The 18,250-nt window shown below is 48.0% G+C and overlaps 1 protein-coding gene across 1 annotated transcript in view; it reads right to left on the reverse strand.

The window, feature by feature from the left end:
• Positions 1 to 528: 528 nt before the first annotated feature.
• Positions 529 to 18,250, reverse strand: part of Alpk2 (alpha kinase 2) — a 159,550-nt gene continuing 141,828 nt past the window's right edge. The window contains 2 exon segments of the mRNA XM_037197175.1: positions 529 to 1,929; positions 15,444 to 15,492. Coding sequence (XP_037053070.1) covers positions 1,710 to 1,929; positions 15,444 to 15,492 — 269 coding nt within the window. The 3' untranslated portion in view covers positions 529 to 1,709.

The following is an 18,250-nucleotide window of genomic DNA, read 5'->3' on the forward strand; positions in this document are numbered from 1 at the left end:
TGGTGGTCTGTTAAGAGGGTTCTGGTTGTACCCACACTTACACACACATAGATGAGAGACATGATTGATGGGTAAGATAAACAAGATGTGTGCGTGTGCATGTGCGTGTGCGTGTGTGTATTACTATGGATGAATGATAGATTATAGACACAAGGTAAGTTGTAAATGACCAATTTAGATAGGTGATAGAGATTCCATGTGGTAGATAATAGCTGCTACATAGATAGATAGATGGACAGATAGACAGACAGACAGATAGATAGACAGATAGACCCAATCAAAATATGCCCTGTGCCTTTCTGCTACTATAGAACTTTATAGAATGTCACTGTTTAATACATATCTCTAAAATCTCTGTGAACAAGTCAGGCCACAGTCTCCTTCATAGGAGAAAAAGAAAAAAAAAAAAGACAATTTTATCCTCAGAAAGTCAGGGGAGCCACCTCAAAAGAAAAATTAGAACTGCATCACTATTTTTAAAAAGACAAGATATTGACTGACAAATGTTTTCTCCTCAAATGCTTTAAAAAAAAAAATTCTCACCCGTGTTCCCTTTGACATCAAACTATCCCATGTGGAAGAGAAGAGGGTTTCGTTTCCCATCGTTGTGATTGAACCCAAAGGCCTTCTTCTGGTCGCTCCCCCATTGAGCTATAATCCCAGCTCATTTACCCTTTTCTTCTTTGAGGCAGAGACTCACCAAGTTATCCATGCTGATCTTGAACTTTTCACCCTCTTGCTTCTGCCTCCTCAGTAGCTAGGATGATGAGTCTCTGCCGCCAGGCCCAGCGGAGAACAGACAGTAAAGCCAAAGAAGCCAGGCAAGGCAGCGACCCGAAAAGGCGGCCAGGCACATCCGCCATAGCTTCCGCCCTTCCCAGAATACCACAGGGAAGGAGGTGTGGCCTCGAGGAGACCCATAAGGAGTAAGGGGGGGGCAGGATCTCTGTAGCTGTGACACCCTACCTAACTAGCACCCCAGGGAGACCACGTTTAGAAAGTGATGGGACCTCGGCTGTAAGATGAGAAAACACAGATGTAGATATTATGTGCTCCGGTAGACCTGTTAGGAAACTTCTAAATTACAAAACCTTGGAGGAATGTGGAAAAAGCACAGATCCTAATGAACAAGTGGCTGTGACGACGCGAACACCTTTTACCCTTTTTGCTTAGATATGAATTTAATGAAACAGAACACTGTGCCAGGCTGTGTGAACAGTGCTTGGAAACGGCCTCACCCCTGGGAAGCCACCTCCAGCAACAATAGCATGGGTGACATTCACTCATACAGCAACTTGACGTTCATGATTTCAGCAGAAATGTCCAGAAATCCTGAGGTGAGGAGACGAAGCGGGAAGGATTTTGACAGCGGCCGGTTGCCAGGCAGCATGGAACTCGTGGACAACAAACCACGTGCAACACACAGACAGACACACGACGTGAGGTGGGTAGAAACGCTAGTGTGTCCACAGCAAGTGGACTGTCTTTGAGACCGTCTTTGAGAGCTGACGGGTCTCCCTACAAGGCTAGTCACAAAGACCCATTCCAAAGTCATCTGGGCAGACTGCGAGTGACCGTGACCGAAGGCTGGGGAGGCCTGGGACACCCTGCAGGCTGCAGGTTCCTGTCCCCTGTGTGTCGGCAGAGGTCCACTTGGAAGCCTGTGTGCCGCCAGTGGGTGGTCACTGGTTACTCAGGGTCGAGGGATGCTAGGTTTTCTTTTCCGTGGGGGTCCCGGACTCGGGCGTCTTCGCTGGGGCCGAGCTTGTCTGCTGCACTCTGCTTTTCCCGGTGCTTGTTTTCTTCGACTTCTGGCTGTTGTTTTGGAGGGATTTCAGGCCCAGCATTTTACAGTACTTGTTACACTGGTGCAGTGCTCTGAACTGGTCGATGAAGGTCATGGAACAGTTGCCCTTGAATCCTTTGTACCTGGAAGTGGGTGTGAAAAGAAACCATTGTTAAAAAAAGAAGACATTTTACCAGTTTCAAAAGAAATATTTGAAAGAGAAACTAATGGTGCTGGAAAATACATTTATTCCTGTTTTCGGTAACAACAGCCACATGGTTGCCAATTAAAAGAAAAAGGGGCGGGGGCTGGAGAGATGGCTCAGAGACTAAGAGCACTGGCTGCTCTTCCAGAGGACCCAGGTTCAATTCCCAGGACCCACATGGCAGCTCACAACTGTCTATAGCTCTGGTTCTAGGGGATCTGGCACCCTCACACAGACAGACATGTAGGCAAAACACCAACTAACATAAAATAAAAATAAATAATAAATAAATAAATAAAACAAAAAAAAAGTGTAAATCTAATAAAAAACCAAGAGTCATTGGCAGACGTAGCGCAGACAAAGGCCTCCTTTCTCTTGGCCATTTGCTGAGTGTGGCTGGACTTGCAAGCCAGCGGCTGTGGTTGGAGTCAGAAAGGTCTCCCGTGGGCTTATGTTTGGAATGTTTGAGCCTCATCGGACTGAGTTATTTGGGGAGGATCTGGAGACTTTGGGAGGTGGGGCCTAGCTGGAGGAAGTGGGTCACTGGAAGCTGGGGAGGTGGAAGATATGGGTGTATCATCCCTCCCCACTTCCTGTCTTACGCCACTTCCTGTCTGCCATGACGTGAATAGCCTGCACCACACATTTCAGCGGCTGTGATGAGTTGCTCTGTCTTTGTCTTCCCCATCAACCTGGATGGGAACTCTCTGTGAGCCAGAATAAGCCATTTTCTCTTGGTTTTGTTGTGTATTTTGCTGGAGTGACATGAAAACCAACTAATATACTATCATACGCCACTCAGAGATTCTGAATAAAGAATACTGGAACTTTGGGACTGGAATAAATTATTTAGTATAAACCCTTTAATTTATAATTGAAAGACTTCGATCTGAGACATGGAAGGCCCAAGGAAACAAAGCCAGGTGATGCAGGAGCCAAGATGTAAAGGCAGCCCTCTTCGTCTTCCTAAGAGGACAGATCTCCCTCCCCTGACCTCCTACCTGTCCTTAGGAGGAGAGGAACCTGGGCTTTTGTCTATAGCTGGCTGTAGAAAGGACTCTCAGGAGCTGTTACCTTGGGTTGTGACAATTAGGACTTGAATTCTGAGTGACTATGGTTTCCCATGCTAAGCATGGCAGGTCAGTGTGCCCCTCAAATGGTACATCACAGGGTTCCAAGTGTCCCTCTCCACTTGCAGGTGAATAAGACTCATCAGGAAAGCTGTTTGAAAGGTTGGGGATGTCACTCAGTGGTAGAGCACTTGCCTAGCATGCATGGACCCTAATTTCAATGCCTAGGACTACAAGGGGGAAAAAAGGAAACGGTTGATTTGATGTTGACTTGACAACACTTTGGATTGGGTTTTGACTCAGTCAGTAAGGAACCTGCCACACAAGCGTGAGGGCCTGAATTCAGATCCCTACAACATATGTCAAAAGCCATGTGTGGCAGCACACATCTGTAACTTCAGTGCTGGGAAGGAGGGTGAAGTTAGATGGATCCCCAGAGCTTGCTGGCCAGCCAGTCTAGCCAATCGGGAAGCACCTGGTTCAGGGAGAGACCCTGTCTAAAAATATAAGGTGGAGAGCAATAGGGGAGAACACCTGATATCAACCTCTGGCTTCTGCCCAAATGCACATGTATACACACACACACACACACACACACACACACATACACATACAGTATACACAGATACACACAAAAGAGAAGGAAAGAATATTGTCACAGACTCAGGACCTTGGGCTCTGGGCAGATTTTACAAGGAAGTCAGACTATAGATACTAACTTTGTAGCTGGGAAAATGATCCTGCAGATTAAGCTGCACCCAAACTCTGAGTTCCATGTGCTGACTCCAGTCTCCACCTCCATTCCTGACAAGTGTTGCTGAGCCGAGAAGAATGCATTCAGCAGCCATAAATTCCCCCATGATTGACATTCCCTTGAGATGCTCCAGTGGTCCTCCTTCTCACCACACATGAGCTTATTTAATTGCTATTTGAATTTCCCAGTTAAAGGCTTGGAAGCTACTTGGATCTCCACAACTAAAGGCTTGAAGCCAATATGAACATCTACCTCTGCAGTCCAGCTCGCGTCCACGTGTTCCCTTCCCACCAAGGCATTCTGTACACTCTCACGAGAAGGACTTCTACAAACTTGGGTAGGAAATGTTCTTCCAAGAGACTCATATTCTAAATGCTTGGTTGCCTGGTTAGTGGTGCTATTTTAGGAAGTTCTGGAAACTTTAGAGGAAGTTGGGACCTAGCTGGAGGAACTAGGTCATGGAGGTAGGTCCTTGCCTATCTTCCCTCCCTGGTCCTTTCCCATCCATTCCTCTTTCTTGTCCAGTAGGAGATGAAGACACTTTTCTACCGTAACTCCCACCACCATGATGTTCTGGTCAAGCAGCTATGGGTTGAATCCTCTGAAACTGTGAGCCAAACGATTTACTTTTTCTTTAGTCAGGAATTTTTGTCAAACCGATGAGAAAAGTAACGAGTGAAGTAAGTCAGGTCACCTGTTTAAAGTGTCACTGCTGTTAAGATAAAAACAAAGTCCTCACCCTCCCCTAGTCCTGCTGCTGGCCATGTCTCTAGCCCCATGACCTGGCTTCTTCAGGAAAGGCCATGCATGTACCTTCCAAGAGTTTGCTCAGACAAATCCGTCTATGTCAGTGGTTCTCAACCTGTGGGTCATGACCCCCCACACACAGAGTCACATATCAGATATTTACATTATGATTCATAACAGCAGCGAAATTACAGTTATGAAGTAGCAATGAAATAATTTTATGGTTGGGGAGTCACTACAACTGTTTTAAAGGGTCACAGCATTTGGGAAGGTTCAGAACCACTGCTCTCTATATGGGATGCCCTTCTCCCACCTATTCCTGCTCACACCCTCCATCCTCAGCTACTTGTACTTCTCCTAGGGAGCTTTTTTATGACTTCCCCAGCCAAGCTACTCCTACATGAGCGCACACACACACACACACACACACACACACACACACACACACAGTCAGCAGCAGCAGAAGACTTGGGGCCTCAGTAGGCTGTAGGCTCCACTTGACACCCAGCCGCTGGAAGCCAGTACATAGAGGGTGGTGAAAACAAGCCTGGGTGCTTTCTTGTGGTTGCTCGGTACTTGTTAATGCTCCACTTTTGTGTTGCCCCGAGTCAGTACTTCTCACACATAAAGACACACAGTAGGAAATGCCAACAACTTTCCTCCTTTGCTAATCCACAGAGCACCCAGCCAAGCACTGTGCTAGAGGCAACAGGTACCTCAGTGAACCAGCACAGCCGAGGACCCATGGACTTCCTGTCCAGAGAGGAAGATAGGTGTCTAATCACCCGGTGACATGGATGCTGGAGAAGTACTCATTGCTGGCTTAGTAAGCCTGGATACCGAGCCTTTGCAGGCACCTGCCCATTTTCTCAGCTCTCAGATGGGAAGAAGAAGAGCAGCTAGCTACCCTATAGGGTGGGTGAGCCACTGAAATGAGAAAATGAGTGATATCCGCCTAGTTGCACAGTGGATAGCACACAGTAAAGATTCAGTTCCTGGCCGTGAATGGTCACAGCTATCGATACGGTCACTGCTGTAACTGGTCGGGCCCTCCAGCAGGAGGAAGCAGAGATTGGCGGGTACGTGACAGACAAGCCTACAAGCATGAGGGTATGCCTGGAATACAGAGCTATTGACCTGATTTTTAGAGTCCAGAGCCAAACGTGAAGATGCTCAAAAGTATTACGAATTTGAAGACAAAATCAGCAGATTAAACTAAACATAGCACTTTCCTGAATGTGGACACATGAATGGCACACCCACAACTGGGTGTGAGGGTGTGAGCGTGTGAGGCTTTCTCACCAATAAGGCCAGAGAGGAGCACAGTGCTGGTACGCCGCCGCCACTGCATAGCTAATGTGACTCAAGACCCCGCCCCCTTTCATGTGCTGTTAGGAACCATGTGTCAGCATGCCTGACACATGGATGGTCAGACTCTGCTGTTTTCCCGAGGTGATGCACACCAGGGCTTAAGCTTTTAGGGGTGTGGAAACTTCCATCCTGACAGGTGTGCTATAGTTCCAGCTTGCCCCTCCTCCTCTCTGCTTCCGGGAGTCCATTTCCTCTCGAGATGCAGCTGCTTTCTAATGGGCACATGTACTTACGGAAGAAAAAGTCAACCAAAATGCAGCAACTGAGTGCTGCAGAAGATTCCAGAAAATGTCAGATGCTAGCCTGTGTGCACTTCCTGCCTGCCTGAGCATCCCTCATCCCTACCACGAGTGTGTGTGTGTGTGTGTTGTGTTTTGTGTGTGTGTGGTGTGTGTTGTATGTGTGGGGTGAGTGTGGTGGTGGGGGTGGTGTGTTGTGTGTGTGTGGTGTGGTGTATGTGTGTGTAGTGTTTGTGTATATGTGTGGTGTGGGGGGTGTGGTGTGTATATGTGTGGTGCGGTGTATATTTATGTGTGTATGTGTGGTGTGTGTGTGTATGTGTGGTGTGTATATATGTGTGTGTGAGTGTGTGTGTGTGTGTGGTGCAGTGTATGTTTATGTGTGTATGTGTGGTGTGGTGTGTGTGTGTGTGTGTGTGTATTGGGGGACACGACCCAAGGTATGCATGTACAGACACAGTAGAAACTAGAGTTGACATTAGGTGTCACACACAGACAGGCATGGCAGGAAAGGCAGCCTTGCACAGTCTGGGACATGTTTCTCAGCACCCAAGTTCTGCAAGCTCATGCTGTAGGGCAGACTCCATGAAACGCCCTGAACCTTCTCCACAGCATGAGAATGAATCTTCTGTTTCTGTCGCTATATCTTCCTGAGGAGCAGATCCACATTTTAGAATTAGGAGAGTATATCCACATTTTAGAATGAGGAGTGCATACCCACATTTCAGAATTAGGAGAGTATATCCACATTTCAGAATTAGGAGAATATATCCACATTTTAGAATTAGGAGTGCATATCCACATCTCTCCACAGGGGCCATCTCTCCCCAGACAATGTTTTATGTCCAGGATCCCTGTCCAGAGGAGGCTTTTACTACGAATGTTCAAAGAACAAGTAAACAGATACCAGCCCCACCAGCAAGGCTCTTTGATCTTAGCCCAGATGGGTTCCCACATCACATTGCTGAGTTTCTCTGTTTGCTTTTATAACCACAAAAGACGCAATGCTACCCAGATGTAATTTGTAATGAAAAGGACTTTATTTGGCTCATGACTCTGGTGGCTAAAGGTTCTAACTGTGGCCTCAACATCCTCGTGAGAGCCCTTGGCTACCCTGCCATACGGTAGAGAAAAGGCCAAGCACAGAAGGGACCGAGTGTGTGCTGTGGCCTTGGTTTATGGCGCCTCATTCCATAAGACCAACATCACTCTTTTCCTGTTGCTTTCCCCATGGTCTGCCTTCCACCAGGTCTCACCTCTTTAATTGTTCTACAGCTTTACTCCCAGAGACCAAGCTTCAAGCACCCAAACCCCCAGAGGGTGTACTCAAACCAGAGCGCACTTTCAAGCTGGACTCAGGCAATACTGAACCTTTCCACAGCTTTTCCGGATGCACATGTGTGTTTTAGGTTTAGCCACCTGGTATCTACAGAATTCAGAATCTTTCCCTTCTCTAAATTTGGTCTCTGTCTCAACCAGGATGTTGGACTTTGTCCTGTTGTTCTCCCAAACTGGCAACCATTACTGTGAAATGGCTTTTGCCTGGGAAGAAAAATAAAGCAATATCCGTATGTTTCTAGACCAGTTAACCACAGATGTATTCAAAGGACACAAGTCTAATTTCACCAAGCTGCCATCTACCCAAGCAGTAGGAAACAGTCCTCAGCATGTGACCTGATTTGCAAGCCACATACACCATCTGCTGCCCTCGGGCTTGGTAGACACTACCGACCTAGGCTTTTCGTGACACCGTTCCAACATGAACAATGCACACAAACCACTGTGGAAACTCATCACTGTTTTTCTTGGTTAGACACACAGATTTGCATAGTAACCGAAAAAGCCTGTTCATCCAAGAAGCTCAGAGTGCAATATTATTTGTAAATAATAATGGCCATTGTCGATCTAATGACTTAGGATGAGATCCTACCTATTGGAATAGAGCGGGTCCTTGATTCCAGCATTACTGATATTCACATACGAAGAGGAGAAAAGACAAAGGCACACAAGAAATGATGTCTGAGGCAGAGTTCTAGTGATGTATCTACAAATCAAAACCCATCAAGGATGGCAGTCAACCACCAGAAGGGAGGGGACAGGCATGAAACAGACTCCAGAAGGAACCAGCCCTGCTGTGATAGGTAATCTCGGTTGTCAACTTGGTGACATCTAGAATCACTTGGAGAAGGGCCTCTGGGCAGGCATGTAGGAAGTTATTTTAAATTAATTGAGGTCAGAAGATTACCCACTATGGGAGGTACCATTCCCTAGGCTTGGATCCTGATTGTGCATGAAGTGAGAGCAGTCCTTTCAGCCCTCATTCCCTTGGCTTCCTTGTCATGACGGAATACACCCTTGAACTGTGAGCCAGAGCAAACCTCTGCTCCCTTCAGTGGCCTTGGGCAGAGTATTTTATCACAGCAACAAAAAAACAAAGACAAAAGCTAAGACACCTCCCGGCACCTTTCAGGCTTCTAGCCTCCAGAGCTATGAACTCCTGTTAATTTAAACATTTACATCTGTGGCCTAAGAATCAAGCACAGTGGGATAGAGAACTTTGTATTAGAGGACCCCCCCCTTTTTGCATATTTTCAGTTTTTGAAACCTTAGCTGTGCTAAATTGCACTTGTTGGATCTTTGCTTTTTAATTTCCAGGTACAATCATTTCTGAGTTAATTTTGTATCACCTGGCCTGCCACTCAAAACAGATGGGCGCCATCCAGCGCATCTATTAGCAAATGCCTTTCCCCTCCCGCCCTCCCCCTCCGCCCCTAACGGGAGTGGTGGGTATGAGCTGCATCCAGAACTTGCTAAAATGGTAATCTGGATTCAGCATGTTTGGATAGGGGCTGAAGTGCTGTTACTAACAAGTTTTTTTAATAGTCCAAACCACTCTCCAATCGTGCCCATGTGGCTTTAGAAAGGTCTTTATATGTAAGTGAGGACATAGTCTCTAGACTTGGTTCTTGACACCTGTGTTCTAAGAACATGATAAAACCACACCATATCATTCCACATGGAAGGAACTCGAAAGGCGGTTTCGACAGTCTTGCCCTCACTGCACAGAGAGATGAAACTCACTGTGTGTTAGAAACAGTGTGAGGTTGATGTCTCGCTTCAGAGGAATCCCCGTCTCCTCCCGACATGCGGAGAGCTGGCGCAGACTTTTAGACTCACTCAAACAGCAGCAGGTGACTATGGCCAGCTTCTCTGATCGCCTGCTCACGTCATCCCTGTGCAAGTTACCATCTCCAAACACACCCAGACAGGGGCTGGTAGACCAAAGCTGCAGACACCTCCAGGTCTGGCTGTGCCACAGAGCTTCTAAGGCCACACGAAGGATTGTTTAAGGAACACTGGATGAGACAGGCAAAAACCTAAAGAGCAGCTTCTCTACGTGTTGGTAGCCCCTTTAGAAGCAAACCAGAGACCATCTGTGCTTTGTAGGTTGGTGGTGTTTTTTGAAGGAAGTGTTCATTTGTAGGAAACGGCTGCAAGGGCAAGGAACTCAATTTGAGGATGCAAGTGAAGAGTCAAAACAAAGTCCTAGAGGTGCATGTGTGTGTGTGTGTGTGTGTGTGTGTGTGTGTGTGTGTGTGTGTATGTGTGTGTGTCTGAAAATAAAGCTGGGATTTACTTGCTCGTTAGTTGGTCAGGCTATCTTCTACACAGAAGGACCCCTGGGGAGTCTTTCATTCTGGAAACATGATCTGAAACTCCATCAGCGTCATTCATTGCTTCCTGTTTATGGGTTCTTTCTTTGGTGGGTACCAGCTATGTGGTGGACACTGGGGGGGACACTGAAGGGTTATGGAGCCGAATGACTTCTCTGGAACCTGCCATCTTGTAGGGCAAACAGACACATCAACCCGAAATGGCGGGATTCCATGTCAAAGATCCCTTTTACATTGTCTGCGGGCACTCAGGAGAGTTCACAAGGGGAAAGGTGACCCTGGGTCTTTCGGGCAGAGGGAACAGCATGAGCAAGGGTTCCGAGGCACAGTCTGAGCCAGAGCAGACGTTCTGAGGAGAGATGAGCTGGGGACATTTGCCCTGGGAATCAGCACTTCCCAACAGCTGTTCTAAGGAACCACTTGTTCTAAGGCGCCTTGAGAAAAAAAAATTTTTTTTTCAGTACATGGCTTTGAACATGCTAAGTTCATGCTGTACCACTAACCCACCCCCTTCAGACTGAAATATAATGAATTCCCGCGAGAAACTATGTAATCTCTCACCGCTCCCTTATACAACCAGATACATACATCCTTTAAAGACCCCATAAAATCTCACACTGGCAAAACCTCTTAAACTATTTAACCAAGAGTCACCGTCCCCCCAGTAGACAACGGTGGAAACTCATAGTTACTTTGGAAAAAAAAAGCTTCTATGGAGAACTACAGGGTTGTAGAAAACACATCGCACCGTCTAGAGTTGGGCTCTGAGGGAGTCTATCTGGGGGCCTTCTCTTCGATCAGGTGACCTTCAAGCAGCCAATCTTCACCGACTCAGGCAGTTCTGGCCACTGCCCCGCCTCCCCCAGGACTATTGAGGTAGTCACATGGTGTTCGCTTCCGATCCTGTCGGGACGATCTGCCCTCCCACTTTTACCCCAAGTATGACCAGATTATGGTCAAGCAAGTGCTAGAATGCTGCATTTTCCTTAGAACGAAGTCAGCCTTTTCCTGGAGTTTGGTCTTCTCTCTCTAGCTCCTGCCTCCTCATCCAACCCTATGGCTTTTCCCGGAGTCTCAGGCTAGGGAGCACTCTGCTGCCTCCTCCATGGAGACGGTTCCTGGCTTTTTCCTTCCCTGATAGCAACTCCAGCTGGAGGGAAGGAACACTGCAAGCGTTCTCTCTTTGCCTCCGGCCACCTGACGTCCCACACTGCACCGGGTTTAGACCTTCCCGAAGGACTGAAGGCATTCTTCCGGACAGTTGTGGTCTGGTCTCCATCTATCCTGATCTCTCTCCAGCCCTTCCGCTGGCCCTTGTCTCCCTCCTGCTCCCAGCCACCAGCAGGGGGTGCTCTGGAGTCCACCAGGCTATTCTCTAGGTACGGTTTTTTTGTGTTCTGAATTGTCCATAGGACCAGACAATTGACAAGGAGCTCACCTGGGAGTCCTTCGGGTCCTGCAAATGGTCATGGGTGTGATAAAGGAGGAGGTCCAGGCAGGGGTAAGAGGATCCCCATGGCTCCCTACTCAGGTTATTTTTGACAAAGCCACTTTTTGTTAAGATTTCTGGGCAGGGGCCAGAGGACCACCATACTGCTTCTACCTGGTGGAGAGATGTGTTCTGTCTGGCCCTGCTGGGCCCTGGAGATCCAAGCACACACACAGTTCACTGCTCTAATGTCATCTTGACAGAAAATGTAAGGTGATCTCTGCTCCCTCCAAGCGTCCTTGCTGGTGAGAGTCTCTTAAATGTGGTTTCCATATCAGGAATGCCTGAGAACCCCGTGAATCCTTACGCATGGTTATTCTTCCTTCTGAAGGTATAAAGGCCCATCCTGGCAGGCAGCCAGACTGAGAGACGTTCTAAGTAGCTACTCATAACCATCTTATTTGGGCACAGCAGGTACTGACTGGAAGATCTGCTCAGGGTGATCCCATCTCTTTGTTTTACTTCCATCTAGCCACGTGAGAGCGAGTGCGAGCCAGCGAGCCCAGAGTGTAGCCTCTGCTTCCCTCTAGTGGCTAAATCATGCATGACCCTTCCACTTTCTTCTGGGGGAACTCCACCATTGCCTAGAGAGATGATTGCAGGGCCCGTGGTAACAAGCACAGGTCTGTTTCCCCTGCAGGTCTTGGTTCAGTTTCCAAATCTTCAGTTACCAGGTTATCTTTCCCCGTCTCTCTCAAAGGACTCTGGGTGACTGAGAAATCCAACTCAGAAGTGTTATCCAAGAGCCAGTTAGGATCTCCAGTCTGTCTGGAGGGAGATGACACCTCGGGACATAATCATACCCATGACCCAGGAGGACTGTGACACCGTGTATATGACATATACACATATATGTCATACCAATTCTTATCATTGAGCCTAAGTCCTCACGCTGGCCAACCCTTCACCAGCTTAGCTGGTTCCCCCTCACCCCTTCAGCCTGGGAATGTTTTTAGACGACCCAGAGCTCCACATTTGATGGCAGGGTTCCTCTCTACAGCCAAGTGCTGCCAGGGACCAGCCTTCCATAGATATCACGACTCTCCCTTTGCATCACGAATAAGCTAAGCCTACTCAGAATGAAGAGACCGGGTTCAATGGATCCTTATTCACCCAGCTCCTGCCTTGTGCTCTGAAAGTCTGCCGCTCTTCTCTTTTTTCCTCCCGTCCCCTGGCACCCGGTGCGGACATGTTTCATCCTTTCTGCAGAGCGTCTTTGAACTTGAATCCCTTCCCAGTCGGCTGCCATTGTCCTCACTCCTTTTGCAGCTTTGGCTTTGAGGGGAACACTTCTTCCATCAGTCTTGCTTTCTAGCATTTGAGATCTCCCCCTCCACATCAAGGGTGCTTAGCCTAGCCCCCCCTCCCCGTGCACCCTCCTTCATGCAGAGAATGCTACTGACCCTCCTCCTCACTCCCCTTCCCTAGTTCCCTGCTGGTTCTGCCCCTCCTCCAGAGTGGGGGTGTGGGGAAGGGGTGGGAGGGTGCGGGGAGGGGTGGGGGTGGGGGGAAGCCCAGAGTCTAGGCGGTGGGCGTGGTCATCACAATTCACTCTAAGAATAAGGATTTGTAAGGAAGCCCAAACACCCCTCATCCTCTGAGAGGTTCCCCACTTAGCGATTTTTCAAACCAAGCTCCTAAAATACAGTTCGTCATAAACGTGCGACTTCTCTTCAAACTCCTAAAGAAAACTTTAAAACCCGGACAAGATGATCTAGCGTCCTTTCAGAGCTCTCAAGCACTGCAGAATTCCTTTCCCACTTCCCCTTGGGTGGGAAAGCGGTCATAAGTAACACTTGACAGGCAGCATTTTGCCCCTGGCTCCATCTCTCCGCTCCTCTAATGGGCCTTGGGCAGCTGTCCCAGGCTAGAAAAGTAACATAAAAGCTGGGAACAAAACCGAGGGCTTAGATTTCTTCTTAAATTAGGAGGAGGGGTGCCATTTGGAGCGCTCTCATTCCTGGAAGCCGTTGACACGCTTCAAAAGATGTCGTAAATCACGGGGCTCTGGTGCTCAGTTCGGATTGGGGACTTCTTGAGCAGCTTTGATTTAGTAGGAGGCTGTTCTAAGTCAGCAGTTCTCAACATGTGGGTCGCGACCCCTTTGGGGAGTCACATATCAGATATTCACATTACGATTCGTAACAGTAGCAAACTTACAGTTATGAAGTAGCAATGAAAATAATGTTATGGGGGATCACCATAACATGAGGGACTGTATCAAAGGGTCGCAGCATTAGGAAGGTTGAGAACTACCGCTTGAAGTGATGCTATAAGATTTTTTTTTGTTTGTTTGTTTTTCTGGCACCAGGCTGAGGTAAGGAGAAGGGAGTCCCATTGGGCTCCCATCCTGTGGCGGGATCTGGAGGTAGATTCGCCAGGGGGATCCTCGGCAGACCACAGTGACCCCAGGATGATGGGAAACCAAACCAGGTCTGACTGAAATAGAATTTGCCTCGATCTGCAGACAGCAGTGAGTTTTAGAGAAGACCTCATTTGGGAAATTGCTCTGACAACCAGGGGCCTTCATAAATCGGGCATCACGGGTTATGGGAGCATTCACCCAGGACAGATGCTAAAGTGAATGGCTCTTAAGGACATCGGGCACAAAATGGCACCAACAGGAGGAAACACCCTACCCAGCCAATGCATTCATCAGACAAAGGCATATGGCGCTATGAACCACACTGCCACCAGGAGAAGCAGAGGTAAACGGCCTGGCCCAGGTTTGGACCAAGTCTCTCAAAAGCTCCTACCTCCCCCAGGACATCATAGCTTCTCTGACACATTCTTTTTACAAGCCCAGTGTCATGACCAAATGCCCTGACGCCTGCAGCACTCAGGGCTCGGCTCAGTGCCACGGGATGAGTGTGAGAGGAAGTTCCAAGGTAAGAGCTTGTCATTACAGGGCCAGTTTCCAAAGGAAGACCCCAGGTAAGAGATATCTCAACTGCACCTCGGTTCTCAGTGAAATGGAAGGCACTGGGCTAATCACAATTTCATGATCAAACCTGTGGTTTTTATTACTTTTCTCATGGCTACAGCAAAATTCTTGGCAAAAAGCAGCGTATGGAAGGAAGGGGTTATTCTGGCTCACAGTTAAGGGTCCAGCTCATCATGGCATTCTGCTCGGGTAGGTGATGGAAGAGTAAAGGTGTTGGCCACATTGCATCCACGGTCAGGAAGCAGAGAGATGAACGCGGGAGCTTCGCTTGTGTCTCCCTCTTAATCTGCCTGGAAGGGCACCTCCCACATTCAGGAGAGGTTTCACACCTCGACGACGTGCACGGTGGCGTGGATGTGTGTACATACACGCTCCCTCCTTCCCTCCCTCTTCCCTCTCTCCCTCTCTCTCTCTCTCTCTCTCTCTCTCTCTCTCTCTCTCTCTAGCAGAAAGAGAGAGAATATGTCTAAAAATATTTTTTGAAGAAATATGAACAGCCACTTTCTCTTCAAAGGGGCCCAAGCAAAGCAGCAAAATGGGACAATTTGTTAACAGCCCGGTTAATGGTCACAGTATCGCCTGAGCGGGCAACTGAGCCAACCAGCGTCCTTACGCTCAGCCAGGGGAACAAACCCAACAGCAGCAAAGACAGGATTCACCCAGTCACGGGTGTTTGAACGGCTCTGAGCTCCCGTACTAATCTCTCGTGCCCTTGAACCACCCAAAGGATTTTTTTTTTTGGGGGGGGGAGGGAAAATGAACTAAAAATACACATGTAAAACTTATTGTTCCCAATTGCAAAAACCAAAGCAACAAACACTTTCAATATAGACGATGATAAGTGTAGAAACTGGGGGATTTGAGTTGAAAGACATCCCAGCGATGCCAGACTATTTTCTCACCACGACACTCCTGTGCGTTGTTAGTCTGGAAATGTGTTTGCAAGCATTCTTGTTTGCTCCAAAGTTAGGAAGCCAATGTGTTCCCCTCTGAGAACAAAGTCCATACATATTTTATGTAAGTAAAAGAACTGAATTGAATTCATTCCCAAGGCCATTTGTCATCCACAGTAAAGACAAGAAACCCACTCGTCCGCACGAGCCAAGCCGCGTTTGCCGGAAGCCCGATGGGAAATGACACCTTTATCGTTTTTTTCCTACTCACCCTTTGGCTAGTGTTGCTATGCCAACGTCCGTTAACTTCATTCCCACACCTGCGGAAGGAGAGAGCAAAGACAGAGTTTGAGTTGCTAGGAGAGGCACAGAAAGAATTGGTCAGGAACTCTCCCGGGCCAGACAGGAACAGCTTATCGCCTTCCTGGGTCCACGTGTACTTTCCTCCCAGTTCCTACCCCCAGAGCCTCAGGAGACTTACAGTCCCTCTGACCTGCCCCTCCCTGCTGTGGCAGGTAATGATGGGGAGGGCAGACCTGTGACTCGGGCAGCAGGACCCCAAAGCAGGCCTCTTTCAGGCTTAGCTTTGCCCCAGGATGGAGGAGGGACTCAGAAGCTCGCTGATGAATTTGAGACTTGGCACTTTCCCCATGAGATGATTTCTTTTGGACTTAGGTCTGGTCCCCTGTTCCTCACTGAAAGTGGAAACTCTTAAATAGAAGGACGCGTGGACATGGACTGCCTTGGCTAATCGCAAAAATAAGCAAGTTCAAGGCAACGTACTCAAAGCCAAACTCCACATACGTAATTTCTCATTTCTACTCAGATAGCTTCCTATCTATTGGCTGGAGAATTTACAGATCCTAGGAAACATTCACAAGTTATAAGTAGACTTTCAGCTATTGGCCTGGGGACAGTGACATTTGGAATCCATGGCCCAGCCATTTAAGACTCTTAATAACCTCATTCATGGAACCATGGTCGTGATGGGACATACCAAATCCAAAACAGTATAATGGCTACTGAGTCTCCCACTCTGGCTCCCCAAAAAGCCCCAGGCACACAGGACCCTTTTTGCTACTGCACTCCTCAGAAAGGACAGCTGGAAAGCAGCTAGGGAGCCAGAAATGCAGGGAAAATAAATAGCCTTCTCTTCCAGCATGAGGAAGGTGAGCATCCCACTCCAGTAAAGGACTGCCCACTTCCCCTCTGCCCCAGCCTCAGCCAGCATCCTTAACCTCGCTCAGGCTAGCAATTAGGAAGAGCATCAGTTCTCATGCCCAGAGTGTAGAGGTCCCTGGGCCTTTCTAGCATCTTCTGGCTCTCTTCAGGTACTCTTTCTGCTTCTGACTTTCTAGGATGGTGGCTCTGGGCATTTGCCCTACCTCATGCACCCCATCTACGCAATCCAGTGGAGACCTGTTGGACACTTCTGACATATTTCTGACTCTGGCCCTCTATAAGCTGGGCTGTAAGCAGTGAAGATCCCTGCCACCAAGCAGGTAACTTGGCTATGGAGCGGTCAGGTAGGTGACAAATGAGTCTGGGGTATGGAAGAAGGCTCCGAGTCTCTCTAAAGCCAACTCTGGGACGGGATTGGATAACAACCTCGTTCTGCGGCTCTCCATCCCAGAGGCCCAGGGAAGATAAGCTGAAGGCAGAATGCTCTGGTTCACCAGTGTCCACTCAGAGGATGGCAACAAAGCCGCCATGTTGCTATTCAGACTAGTGAGTCACCCAGTAGCAATAAGCCCAGCCTTTGTACACGCACCTGTGAGCTACATATGGCACTTTGGAGATCCCAGTGACCATTTTAAAAGCTGAGTCATCTCATTCTTCCAAAGCTACTAATAACCCAAGCATATGAAGGCCTGCTCTACATTACTTTATTGTAGGAAGTCCAATCATTTTTAAAAGACGCCAAATTGCAAAGGCCCCTTTGGACATCTTTTTCCATGGAAAGTTCTGTCTAAATACCACAGCTTTAGGTTCCAGTAAGGTTCAATTTTTTAAAGTCATTTGGCAACAGGTGCTTGAACATGGCTGTGTCCTCCCTTGCTCTCACAGTTGGCAGCTATCATTTTTGGTTTAGAAAAGTAGGGTGTCGGGGTCAGGGTGCCGGGTTCAGCGTGCAATCATGAGGGCTGATCTGAGTTCCTAGAACTCACCTAGAAGCTGGATATGTAGTGTGTGTGTGTGTGTGTGTGTGTGTGTGTGTGTGAGAGAGAGAGAGAGAGAGAGAGAGAGAGAGAGAGAGAGAGAGAGAGAGAGAGAGAGAGATCCCAGAGTGCCTCTGGGGAAATGAGAGGGGAGGCAGAGATGGAGAATTTCCCAGAAGTCTAGTTTCATCACTTGTTGTAATTATTTGTCAGCAATTCAACAAAGGTTTTCAACAATCACTGGAGGGCATTCCTTTCAATTTGATGGGCACCTGGCAAACTGAGGTGAGGCTGATAGTGGCCTATGGGCTGTTTCTAGTGGGAGGAAGGGCAAGAGTCTATTCTTAGAATCTGAGTTTGCGGTCTTCTTGGGGATGGCTCCTTAGAAAGCCTAGTGGTCCCAACAGGTCTCAGGTCTTAACTCCAAGTCACAAACCCACCTCTGACCCGACAAACCTACAGTCCCATCAAACTTCTATCAACAAATAAATGCACCCAGGTAAGGTGACAATTGCATCCAGTTTTTGTCTCTTTTACTTTTTTTTTTTTTTTGGTTTTTCCGAGACAGGGTCTCTCTGTGTAGCTTTGCACCTTTCCTGGAACTCACTTGGTAGCCCAGGCTGGCCTCGAACTCACAGAGATCTGCCTGGCTCTGCCTCCCAAGTGCTGGGATTAAAGGCGTGCGCCACCGCCGCCCGGCTGTCTCTTTTACTTTTAATTGTGGTGTGTACAAAGGCAAGACATTGCTTAAAGAATGATGTGTGAGCTGGCACCACAGTGGCATGGCAATGAAGAGATTTTTTTCTGAGCAGCAGACAGTAAATAAACCCTGTTATGAAGCACTGGGCCAACACATCTAAGCATACACGTCGTTTACGGAGAGATGTAATATTCCACTGCAGTTGTTTACTAGTGCCTG

Source organism: Peromyscus leucopus, chromosome 19, assembly GCF_004664715.2.
Source record: "Peromyscus leucopus breed LL Stock chromosome 19, UCI_PerLeu_2.1, whole genome shotgun sequence".
Taxonomy (NCBI): domain Eukaryota; kingdom Metazoa; phylum Chordata; class Mammalia; order Rodentia; family Cricetidae; genus Peromyscus; species Peromyscus leucopus.